Raw genomic sequence first — 13,155 nt, forward strand, 5'->3', positions numbered from 1 at the left:
TGGATTCCTGTGGTATAAACGCTCTCAGCAGATACGACCTCATCTTCAGTCCAGTAGATGTTGGGGAACAGAAAATAGTCAGATGGTACCAAATCAGGAGAATATGGAGGGTGATCAACCAGCCACAGTCTCGCCTGCGACGTGACCAGCTCGACGTGCTTCTGATCAGGCGCCAAAAGCCGAGGCATCCACCGAGTGGGAACCTTTGACACGTCAGGTTCGTTGTGCAGAATGTTCTCTACTCGTTCACAGGAGATGGCTACAGCATTAGCTATCTGATTAACAGTTAAACGTCTGTCATCCATCACCATGCGGAGAACAGGGTCCATGTTTTCTTGGGTGGTGGCTGTGACCTTGGGTCATCTTCAAGGCTCTCCCTACCCCTCTTTTGCACATTTAACATGATTTCTCCTCTGTCATGACTGATTAGTTTCTGACTGTTAAAAATCCACATTTTCACCGCCAATACCTGCGTCCCTGGACGACTTGTCACAGTAAAGGTGAGGATTTCTTCACCGACGAGGCAAAACCATAAACAGAAAAACAACTGTGCTTCCTTTCAAGACATTCAAAGCCTTCAATTCTCCAGGTGTGAACACACTTTATTTTCTTACCTTAACATTTACTTTGCAGTGTTTGTGTGTACCTGCCCAGGGACTGCAGACCGATAGTGGCTGGTAACTTAATCTGATTCAAAGTGTCTCTTTTTATTCTTTCTTCTTCTTTTTTTTTTTTTGCACACATATAGTCCCTGGCAAATAAAACATAATGAAAAGGACAGACTGTGTGCAGGGCGGGAAGCCACAGACCAGGCTAAAAACGACTCCCTGTGGTAGCTGCAGCTACTTTGCTATGTATTGACTGAAGCTGTTTCAGCTACAAATGAGCAGCTGCTTTGGCTCACTGTCTGTGTGTTGTGGCGTGGAACAGTGGTGTGCTCCTGTCCTCTTGGTTTTGCTTTGTCAAAAAGGCAAAAAGTGAGATTTACCAGTATGTTTTGTATCATGTAGCCCTGTCCCCTGTAGCTACTGTAGCTAGGCCTGTCAAGCTTCCTGCTCTATCATAGAAAATACAGTTTACGGTAAAACAAGTGGCAGATTCGTCACTTAAAATGTTATTCTTCTACTTCTACTTTGATTTCACCGAAAAATAAACAACAGCAGGCCTCTGATTTGATGGCAGAAATAAAGACTGACACTTTCATTAGCTGTAGCCTCGTAGCATATGCTAATGCTGACGCTAAAACTCCTGATTTAGCTGAAAACACCGTCTTCAGCTGACCTTTAATGTGTCTGTGTGATATGCTGAAACCTGTAAAAGGGTCTTAAACATGCAGGAGCATGCACATGATGGCTGCATACACTTTATAATTCTCAAAGACCAGATTCTGGTTCTTACAGAAGACACAGACGAGAAGGAGCAGCTTTGTTCTTGTGTTGCAGATTAGAGCTTTTACATTACAAAGCTATCATTCATTCTGCATGCTTGGATAAGCGATATGGTGAATAGATTTAGGCCTGAACATCATGTTTTCAACTGTGCTTCACTTTTACAAGACAAAAGGTTTTAAGGAATAACCTGAGTGTGACACACTTCACATTAACTAAGACAAGTCCCTGTATCAGACTCTGAAAAGGCAGACTTCTTCACATCGTGTCCTAGAAGTAACATACAGATTAGTAGAGTTACTCACTGTTTGTTATCTTATCACAAAAGTCAACGTCCTGGGTGTTGACGTTGTGTTGAAGTAGTGTAGTTTTTACATAATAAACTTTTAAATTCGACCTTTTTGTGCAAGAAAATGTATCTGATTAAAACTGGATCACAGATAAGGAACGATGTTTACCTTCATAGATTATACTGGACCAGGTATCGCCTCTATCAAGGATCAAAATCAGGAGGCAAGACACTGATGCTACTCTCCCGCCAGATGCAAATCAGCAGCTGGAGTAAGTTGCTCTGTGTAACAGTGACGATGCTGATGTTCCGTCACGTCCTGTTGCGCTGTGCGGCGTACACAGTGTATGGACAGGAAGCTGTGACGGCGGCTGCCGAGGCAAGCAGAGCGTGCGCAGGGCCGGCCGATTACCAGCTGATAAATGTGTAGCCCCCGGGGCTGTATGTGAAGCAGCAGCCAGCCGCAATAAACATCAGCGTCAAGACACAGCCACGGGCTAGTGTGCAGACTGACGCTGGTGCGTGTTGCACTGATTGGAGCCGAGCTGGACGCTAGATGGAAGCAGCTGCAGCATGTGGAGAGGGAGGCGAGCTCACATCTGGGCTTATGTGTGCAGTTTCTGCCTCGGCTTTATCCTCGCCTCCCTGTTGTCCCGTCTTTACCCTCCAGTGTGATGCACGCCGTCAGCGTCTGTCTACTCAGCCTCCATCTTCCCCCTTCCTTCCTCATTGACTCGGTCCTTTCCTTTCACCTCTTCCTCTCTGGAGAGTACACAGAGAGGCTTATGCTTTTAAAAAGAGCCATTCATCATGGCCTGTACTCACTGCTGCTACCAGTCCATCTGCTCGTCTTATTTCCTGCTCTCTGCTCCTGTTTTCACTTCCTCTTTGGCTCCTCTCCTCATTTTTCATCCTCCTCTCCTCCTCTCTCGTTTCCTCTCCTCTTCTCCTTTCATTTCCTCTCCCTTCATCCCCTCTCCTCTCGTTTCCACCCCTTTCATTTCCTCTTCCTTCCTTTCCTTTGCCTCCTGCTTGTTTCCCTCCTCCCTGTTTTCTCCCCTCTCCTTTTCCTCTCTTCTACTTTCTTTCCTCCTTGTTTCCATTCATTCCCTCTCCTCTCTTTTCCCTTCCTTCCTGTTCTCTCCCCTCCTTTCCTCCTTCCTTGTTTCCTCCCTCCTCCACCCTTGTTTCCCTCTCCTCTCGTCTCACCTCGTCTTCAAAACATTTCCTGGGTTCATTTTGTCTTTTCCTTTTATTTAATTTGTATTCTCCTCTCTTCACCGCTCTCTTCGTCTCCTTTCAGTCTCTCTCTAAAACATTTCCTGGACTTTTTGTATTTTATTCTATTACCTTGTTTTTTTGGTTCTCTCTGTGTATTTATGGGAAATCTAGGAAGGCTAATAGGAACAGCACTCTCTATAACCACACAGACCCATGCACGCACACAGAGCTACAGTATCCAGCCCCTTGTATCTCTGGTGCTTTGATGCAGGGAATCAGACTGGCACTCATTGACTGAGCTCAGCCATGCGTGGGCTGATTCTACATTATAGTCAATACTGGATGAATGCCTGGTCCTGTGTGTGAAAAAAAAAAATCCTCAGGCTAAAGTGCTGCAGCCTGCAACCAAAAGCCTTCTGATCACCCTCTGCAACAAAGACACAAGACCTCGTGACGATATTTGAGGCTTTAAAATATGCAGAAACGCTGCCTGAGTACACTCCTACTCACACCACTCCTTACGTGTTACTGGACAGAGTCTGCAGTACAAAACCTGCACATGAAATACAGAAAAAACAATATGTCTGAAGAGCAGAGCCTGAGCTCATACAGTAATACTGATTCATCATTTATACTCTGCCTCTCTGGCCCACTGCAGGAAGGAGGCCTCGTCATTTTTTAGGATTTTGAATAATGCCTGTGCAGAGATTTGCTTTTCATGCTATGCCAGGAAGCGAAACAGACTTCTGCTGCTCAGCTAAAGCTGGTGGGGGAAATGAATGAGTAAAGGACACTAAAGGAAAGAACATGGATAAGACTTGAGTAAAGAAAAAAAGAACAAATTGCAGAGAGGAAGGATGAGAACTGACCAGATGATACGAAGAAAACTGATCCATTAAAAAACGAGTGGCTTTAAATGCTGAATTTTAAAGCAATAAAAAGTAATTTTGCTGAGCGACAGCGCCCCCTGCAGCCAATTAAGTGATTTTAACGCACAGAAAACAAAGGCTGTTAATGACTGTACCAGAGCTCCCACTCACTGAACTGAAACATGGCCAAATTGTGTACAATTACCCACGATCTCCGGTTTTCCGGAGCAGGAAGTTCTGTTGCTTTGACAAACACACCAAACTCTATTTATAATTCTTGATATTTTCAAAGTTTCCTCGCTGGATATCAGAGATGAAAGCTGGTTTTTAATGTCTTTTTAACATTTTAAGATCTGCAAAGTTACACAGAGCAAAAACAGGTGTTCAGGGCACTGCGTGTGAGGCACTGTTCTCCCTATTACAAGTCATTGCACCATCCAAATAACCCTGAAGCTGTTATTTTGAGGTAGAACGGATACATAATGTTGCTTTAAAGTAAAGAAAACCAACAAAATGACTAATTAAAAATAAGCTCTTTCATGTAAGTCGAGGTGGTAATGGTTTGATAGCTGCTCAGCTGTGTTCAGTATGCGATATACTTGACAGCCAGTGTTTCCCACTGTTAGTATGACAGCAGCTTCAACAGAAACACCAGCAATCAGTCAGTGGAAATGAGTTTCAGCCGTGGACAGAGCTCTCAGTGGGACTGCAGCTCATACAGAAAAAACAAACTCAAGCTAATTCAGCAGATACAGAACCTACAGAGCCCAAATAAAACTGATAAATTAAAATAGCCTGTGAAAATTATTTAATACAGATAAAATGAATGAGGATCAAATTATTACTTTTCTGTTTACAGAAGTTTTAATGTAAAGCTTGAATTCTTTTAAGAAAACACAAGATAAAGGTTTAAAGTGCTGTTATAATTGTATGATATTCGGTTAGAAATGTAGATAAACTTGCTTGTTTTTAGATTTGATTTCAATATCAGGTTTAACTGGATAACATTTGTGAACAATCTTCTCTCATCTTTCATTCATTCCTATTATGTTTCTCCTCTGGTCGTGATATGATCCTTACATATGTAAAACCGCAGCGTTAAGTAATATAAAGAGGAGGAGTGTTTTAATTTTCCACTTTATGGACTGCTTCTACCCTGCCCCACTGCTATTTATCTGTCCAGTCTGCTTCTTTTGCCTCAGCACACATAAATTTTGCAAAGTGAAACCCAGTCTCACCATGTTTCTTTTATACAGGGCGCGTCCACGGCCTCACACGAGCGAGTTAACACAACTGTGAGGGAGTTCTGTTTTACAACAAGAGCCTGATCTTTATTCATGGCGGCAAGGCTGCGGAGTAAAAGAGAAATCTGGGATGTCAGATACAAAGTTCTTCCACACATTACATCTCAGATCAGTTCGTTGTTGTGATTACTTTTTCAGCAAGGCTCACTAGTTTTCTCTGTTTTGTTTTAGAGAAGAGAACAACAGTAGCTTATTACTCACTGAGCCGGAGAGACGGGACATTTTACAGAACAAACCAAAGCTCGCTCTGCTTTTACCCTGAAAATCTTGAATTTGAACTTCAAGATTAAGTTTTTCCTTTTTCTACATTTGACCGGTTATTTCAAAGTTCAAAATAAAACGTGACGGCCCGGGCTCGTCAGAAGCAGGAACAACACAGCGCAGGCTGCAGACGAACGCCGACGCCATTTTCAAAGCATCGCTGCAGAGTTTCAGACATCCATCAGTCATCTGTGCCATGGAGCTGATTCGCTTGTGTTTCTACAAATGCATCGACTCTGACAGGCTGGCATGTCACATCGCCACACACCACCACCTCTGTTTTTTTATTTTTTAATAAAAAATTGTGCATTGCACCATCAAATACTGAATATACACTGATGGGCCAAAACATTATGCCCACACACAGGTGAGGGGAGTAACGCTGATTATCTTGTACCTACAGTGCACGTCAGTGTTGGTATGGCCTGTTCAAGGCGCCGTTATTCCACCTTCCTCCGTTCTGTATAAAAGGTTCAAAGGCAGGATGGAGTGGCGCATTGTTGTCCCACCTTTAAGCCATTAGCAGAGGTAATAACAGAACTGAATTGGGACAGACACCACTGCTGCCTTTGCGTGTTTACACTGAACCAAACATAGCCGGCATAATCACAGGTCAGATCTATGAGTCTCTGTGTAAAAGGTGAAAGACCTGAGCGACAGATCATTACAGCCACACAAGGGCATCTCCAAAACCTTCCTGGTCATCGGTGGTAGGGAGGAGGACACAGGACACCTTCAGAGGTCTTGGAGAGTCCACTTCTCAGTGGGTTGAAGCTGTTTTGGTGGCACACAGTGGACCAACAGCATGTTGTAGATGCTGTTCAGAGAGCATCTGAAGTGTCCAGTGTTTCAAAGAATCATTACAGTCTGTGTCAAATCAGGAGGCAACAGACTACAGCCTTGAAATATCACACCACATGAGATCATCTGTATTCCTGTCACAGACTCATGCTGATCTCACAGCGAGGAACCTTTGTTGTGTTTTTGAGGGAACACTCGATCAGATACATGTAGGGTTTTTGTGCAGAGGAGAGGAGACTTTTTTTTTTTACCCAGTCAAGCATGTACGACCTGAGATAAGACAGAGAGGAGGCAGGGAATGAGCTGTTCTGAGGGGAGGCCGTCCTGATACGGTCCTCACTCTGCAGCCCCCGTACATCCAATCTGCTCAAACATTCACCACAGCAGCACAGAGAGAGAGAAAGAATCAAAACCACATGACTACTTTCTGGAAAATGTATGAAAGTGAGATGTGGAGATGTGATCCAAGCAGTAGCCCATATCCATTCTGTGTTGTAATGGGAATGAGACACGAGGGCAGGGAAAAAGAGTGGGGGTTTGAATAAAGTACAAACCTATTGACTCTGTAATGAGAGAGAGAAGAAATGAAAAGGGGAAGGAAAAAATCTGAGAGACAAACAGAGAGAGCAAGAGACGTAAAGATGAGACACTGTACACGGTCGCTCGTCCTCAGGTGGGTGAGTCCAGCCAGAGAAAGAGAGACAGATAGAGAGCGAGGTCCAACAATATCCACCACGCTTGTAACAGCATCTACACTATAAGATTGATTACTTGCTGCCCCCGAGACATGTTGTGGGTAGAAAACCATTATTTTTGAAGCACATCCCTTCACACCTCTGTGTTTGCCAGACAGGGGGCAAGAGGACAAAGTCGCACCAAATGTCTCAGAGAACTTATATATATATATTATACACTGTTCCTTCCTGATGGAGACTGTGCTGAAAGACTGTAAGATTCAGAGCTGTTTTTGGAGGAGAGGAGGTTTATTTTTGACATTTTTAATTCCTAACAACAAACTGTCAAAGCTGAATGTCATTTTTTCCCCACTTTAGGATCCATATGTACAGTACATATGACCTTAAATATAATTAACATAGATAATAACATAATAGTATTTATGATACAGCCTTCTAATGGTCGCAGACTCTCAGGAGCAAGGGAGGAAGGTGGGCGACATTATCGTAGAGCGACTAAGGAGGAGAAGGGTGGATGGATGACCATGCTCATTCCCTAACCTTTACCAAACGTCCACTTCCCTTAATAAAGTCATGATTTTAACTCAAATCAGAACATTTCTCAAACCTTAACTAAGTTGTTTTTGAGCCTAAATCCAACCAAACCTTAAACGCTGCAGCGTAAGATCAAAAAACTATTTTTGAAAAGGAGATGTCGTCCTGAGGGAGAGCACGTTTCATTTGGAGGGGGGAAAAAAAGAAGGAGAAGAAGAAGAAAAGAGCTGTACTTTTAAAGGTTGTCATTTAGATGAGATACACGTTGAGATGCAGTACACCCACATCCTGGCACCGCTTCAAAACAAAGACAAAAACAAGCCCGTCCTCGTCACTCACCCCGGTCGGTGTCGTACAGGAAGACAAACTTGTTCCAGTCGTAGTGGTCGAGGAGGGACAGGAGTGCGCCTCGGATGGATGGCCGGAGCTGCAGGGTGAACTGGCTCTCGCCCTCGGTGGGGAAGCTGGGCGTGATGAGGGAGATGTGCAGGGCGCTGCAGAAGGACGTCAACGTGTGGACCGAGCGCTTGTCGTACAGGCCAAAGATGGCGAAGACACCTCGGGAGTACTGGGAGCAAACTGAGGAAGAGAAACAACAAGAATAAAATCAGTTCATATATAAGACGGAGCTTGTGGTGAAGCAGGATGAATCGATTTACTCCATGTTCACGTGAATGGTTTTGTTTTTCTTTCTATGTTTTCCCCCAATTATCTAAATGCTCGACTACGTTCACAAGCTTGTGTTTTGTCTTTGACGTTGTCGGGTGGATTTATCAGAGAATAAGAGTGAGTTAAAAACGAGTGACTGCTCTCATACTACACACACTTACTTTACCTTCCCCTGTTTATAAAGAATATATTATATCATTGTTTCTATAAAATATTTTTCTTTTACTCTAAGACCTTTTGTTCTGAAATGAAGCATCCACACTGTCAGGCTGTGAATCAGTTTACTTATCTTTTATTAAGCACATTTCTCCCAGGATAATTTCATTGTGGAAGAGTGAAACAACGCCACAAACACAATGAGGGCTCATCTCCTGAGAAACACTTTGTTTTTTCTAAATGATACAAATCTTGGCTCTCTGCCAGGAAACTGTTCCCAGCGAACAGGAAGTGATGTTTCCATTTCGCTTCAGAGAAACAGAAGAAGAACTGGGTGGTTAATATGAGCGGTGATAGCCATCGTATCTGAGTGATGCACCTGAACGGATGAGGAAGAGAGAGAGAAAAAAAAGGGACGCTCGCTGTTTTGAATGACAATGGACTGCTGGGAAATGCAGTGCAAAACAAAATAAAAAAATCACCACAGCAATGAACGCTTAGCACCGTGACTGGAGACAACGTAACAAACCATTATCCCACTGATTACCACTTTAAATCCTTTCAAGAGAAGCGCTGAATGCGGTAAACAGAGATCAAACCAAAACGCATCCGTTTCCTCTGATGCTTTCATCTCAAAAGCTGTTCGCTCTCCCATTTAAACAGCAGCAACGTTTCCGAGCAGCGCGTTGAATCACTCTCCTCGCTGGTGTGTAGATTTATTCCAGAAGTCGTATTCCACATTAACAAAACACACTGCTGCTGCGCTGCTTCCTGACATCAAAACAGCACAAACTGAACCTGCATCTATTGTGTTTTATTGGTCATACTTTGAATTAAATGACAACTTTTCATTTGCATAAAGTCTACACATGCACACACACCGAGTGTGTCCTGCTTAAGGAGATCTCCTCATTATTGAAAGGTTTGGCTGTCTACGAAAGCCGTACTATAATTGCCCACTTTTTACACACACACAGAATAACAACAACAGAAAAGGGGAGATAATGAGCATCCTCTGCCAGTTTCCGGGTACGGAGGAGAATCAGAGTGAGCGGCAAACTGAAGGAAGAGCTCAAGATGTTCTTGTTGTTAAAGGAAAATGGGGGGGTGGGGGAAGTAAACAAGACAGCTGCTTTACTGACAAACCCATTGTTTCCATGCAGAGTGCAGCACTCTACTGTAGAGACAGAGAAGGAGAGAGTCTGCGTCTTTTCTGATCTGCCTGCAGCTTCCTCCCTCAGTGAGACAAACAAGACAACAGTCGGAGAGAAAGAAAGCCACGCTTCTTCTCTTGTACACACAATTAAAGTACACGGAGGTGCTGGGAAGCTCAAGTCAAGGCTGCACTGTAGAGGGGTTTGTTGTAATATCATAGCTGAAGTTTGCTTTTCCTTGGGTCCTGACTAAAGTTGGCCTCTGCGCCGGGTGAGGAGATGTTACTCCAAATATTTTATCTTCATGGAGCAACTCCAGACAAAGTGTCTTCCTTTTGTTAATATTACACTCAACAGAAGGGAAAAGACCCTTGAATATGTTGCAATAAATAACAATTAAATAACAATTTCTCTGTTTAGGGTTGTGTTTCTTTTTTTCACAAAAGACAACACAGGCAGTTTAGATAGAAAAAGTAAAAAACCATATAATGCAGTTTTATTTGGATTAATGCAGCAGTGCATTACAACGCCCAAAACACACAGATGAACATTTACTGTAAGTGTGTGTTCATGTGTGTGTGTGAGGGCTCTTGGGAGAGGGGGTAGAGTCGTGGTAGAGAGAGCGTCCACTCAACCAAGAAAGGAGTCCAGAGGTTGGGAAATCCACACAGCCCACTGATGTCCCCTCAAGGGATGGGACGACATCAATACTCACACACACTCACACACACACACACACACACACACACACATTTCCCTGGATCCTTACACATCCTCTCTGTACATGTTAGGTTGCAATTCTGCAGAATTAAAAAAAACAACATTAATATGCGCGTAAGGAAACCTGCTGGTCTGAGATTAAAACCTGACAGTTTTACTCAAACTTTGTCTCCCCCTGCTGTGTTTGTCTCTAATTACTGCCTGATCTTACACCACTCAGGTTCAAATTCTGCATATTTAGGACGACAAAAAAAAAAACCATTCTAATACTGCTACAATCAGTTATGGTTTAATTCAACTCCAAAATGCTACCATCACCCCTGTCAGACAAAGGGCAGGACATTAACTACAACAACACAATTTCTAACAATGTTAAAAAGGCTTTTTGTGATATCCTGTGTGGATTATGTGGAGAGTTTTATTCTGAAGGGTACACTTGAACACATCAGGTGTTATATTTCCTGTTTTTCCTCACTCTTCCTACATCATATATTTTTAACTTTAAGCTACTTTAAACACGTGTAAAGTTAAAGTAGTTTGTTTTCTGATTTTCTGTTTCTGTTTTATTTATCTTCATGTATAAATCTGCTGATTAGAAGTTTTTCGAGGCGTGTGTACGGTGCTGCGAGCTTCCAGTGAGTGTTATGATGAGAGCAGCACAGTAGTGAGTTACAGGAACGATGAGCTTGGCGTATGTAAGTTCACCAGTGAGTCTGTCCACTATTCTTCCCTCGACGACAAACATAAAGATCATTTCTGGATATTCAGGAGTCCAAGTGAATGTCAGATATTAATCGACAGGCTGAAACACTGCTGTGCTGCCATTTTGCCGTGCAGATGCAAAAGGAGGCGAAGTCGAAGGCGGATCACATGACCACCTCTGGCTCACAATGACATTTAGCCATCTTTTACAAAAGAAAGGCCTTTATATCCGTGAGGAACATTTCCTGAGCAGTGGGGATGAGCAGGCGGCCATGTTTAAAGTCACGCTAGTCAATATTTTAAGTGTGACTAAAATAAGAAATCGTGGAGAAAACAGAGGGCCAAATACAGACTTTATGACTTTCAGAGAGTCTCCATCAGATGCAGAATTCACAAGACTGAGTCTGTGTCTATTAATTTTATTGACAGAAGTCAATAAAAGTCATGCCAAGTCAAAGTTAAACGGTTCTCTCTGGAAAAGCAGGAGGTTTTGTCTGCCAAATACAAGGAATTAATGTTAGATCCAAACATGGAAATGTGATAAAAGTGGGAGATACTGTATGGAGAAAAATGTGAAATACATGATTAAATATGTGCATTTTTAACTCAGTGTATAATTCATTAACTATTTAGCTACACCATACGGCTGTTTACTACTGATATCCACAGCTCCTGGGATGAGACAAACCATTTTTATGCCTTAGAAAAGAAAAAATAAAGAATTACATTTCACAAAAATGTCAAAGTGACTTGTACTCAGTCTGAGATGTGACATTTCCCACATGTGTTTTGAGACATGCAGCTTCACAGAAAATCCACAGCAGGATTGCTCCGGTGCAAAGAGACAGTACAGGCCAATAGTAGCAATCCATCAGAGTCAAGCTGTATCAAACAGAGTTTGCTCTGTATGACCTAGTCGTGATGTGACAGCAGTAGTACTGACAGTGAGTGGGCGGCCACTAGTGACAGCCTGGCCTCCTGGACTGGTCCATTTAGTCCCACACCAGCAGTGACCCTGAAACAGCATCCGCTGGCCTCACACTCCGATGCACAAACAGGTCAGAGCGCACGCACACACACACACACTCTCACCGCAGCTCATTCTGATCAATGGGCCAGACTCTCTGCGTGTGACACACTAACAGAGCAAAACAGCAGAAGCTCTCCTGTCATTTTACATAACACTTGTCTGAAATCAAGTCACATCACGTCCACAAAAAAAAACTGCCTGAAGCGAATTTTTTCTCTGAATCATCTGAAACTTTAAACCACCAGGCTGATCTGAGCTATGCTAAGCTACGCTAAGGTGAGATAAGCTTTCCTAATCTGGTCCTATTGACCAGCAGGCTAAACTGCCTTGTCATCAGTGCTCTGAGTAAATCAGCGGATGGTTGGATAAGGTCTAGTGCTAGTGACACACTTTTCCCTCAGTCCCCCAGGTGTCAGGCCCCGCCCACAGCACAGGGCGGTTTGATGATGACTGCCCCCGACCTCTGCCCCGTCAATATATCGATCTCAGCTGCACAGAACAAACCTCCATTATTTACCACTTGTTTTAGAGCAAAAACATCCAATGCTTGCTGCCAAGGGGGAGCCAATCCACTGAATTTTGAGTTATGGCGAAGTCTTTGCATCTCATATTGTTTGTCAGCGACACATCCAGCCCTGTTTAAATCACTTAAACTTTAGCTTTAAGCATATTTGGCCTCCTGTCTCTACAGCCTCCTTCTGTAACTCCCCAAAATCCACCAACCTTTCAAACCTCAGACTACAGACAGCTCAATACCTTGCTAATGCTTTGGCTAAAAGAGAAACAGATGCACATATGAAAACCTGTGTGCACTTAAAGGTGCTTTGGATAAAAAAGTATATGTGATAAATGGTTTTAGAAATGGTAAAAAGAAAACAATATAATTCCTGTCCAACTTCTTTCTCCTGGAAGGGGATTTACTTCAAAGGACAAGTACAGTGTTATTCTGTATTTTTATTATTGTCAATAAATCCAACGAAACCAACAGTGTTATAGTTTTTCTCTCCTTCTGCTCCTGACGATGTAAATTTTTAAAAACGGGTCACAAGTTATTTTTTGGACAAAAATGGACGTCTATATGGCAGAGTGGGAAAAAAGCTTAAGATATACAGGAAATACTTGTTAGCAGAAACAGTTCATTGTTGGTTTTGGTTGCTTCTTTTGTGCCATCCTCGAGGATACAAATGTCCACGAGAAAAGGAAGTCATCTATGTCCAACTGGAACGACCATTGGCTTAGGACACCAACTATCAGCCACCTAGGAGTCTTGAGATCCCTTCCCAGGTGGATTAAACCCCCATTCACACCTTGGGTCAACAACTCCAAGATGACAACCCCCACTAAAGGTTAAATACCTGGGAC

General features: G+C 43.0%; 1 protein-coding gene across 3 annotated transcripts in view; it reads right to left on the minus strand.

Annotated features, from left to right (window-relative positions):
• LOC108879165 (glutamate receptor 4) overlaps window positions 1-13,155 on the minus strand; it is a 97,638-nt gene that overhangs the window by 45,737 nt on the left and 38,746 nt on the right. For all 3 annotated transcript variants that reach the window (XM_018670366.1, XM_018670365.1, XM_018670369.2), the window contains exon 3: window positions 7,702-7,941. In XM_018670366.1, coding sequence (XP_018525882.1) covers window positions 7,702-7,941 — 240 coding nt within the window. The remainder of the gene's footprint in view (window positions 1-7,701; window positions 7,942-13,155) is intronic.

The sequence above is a fragment of the Lates calcarifer genome, linkage group LG20 (genome assembly GCF_001640805.2).
Source record: "Lates calcarifer isolate ASB-BC8 linkage group LG20, TLL_Latcal_v3, whole genome shotgun sequence".
NCBI classification, from domain to species: domain Eukaryota; kingdom Metazoa; phylum Chordata; class Actinopteri; family Centropomidae; genus Lates; species Lates calcarifer.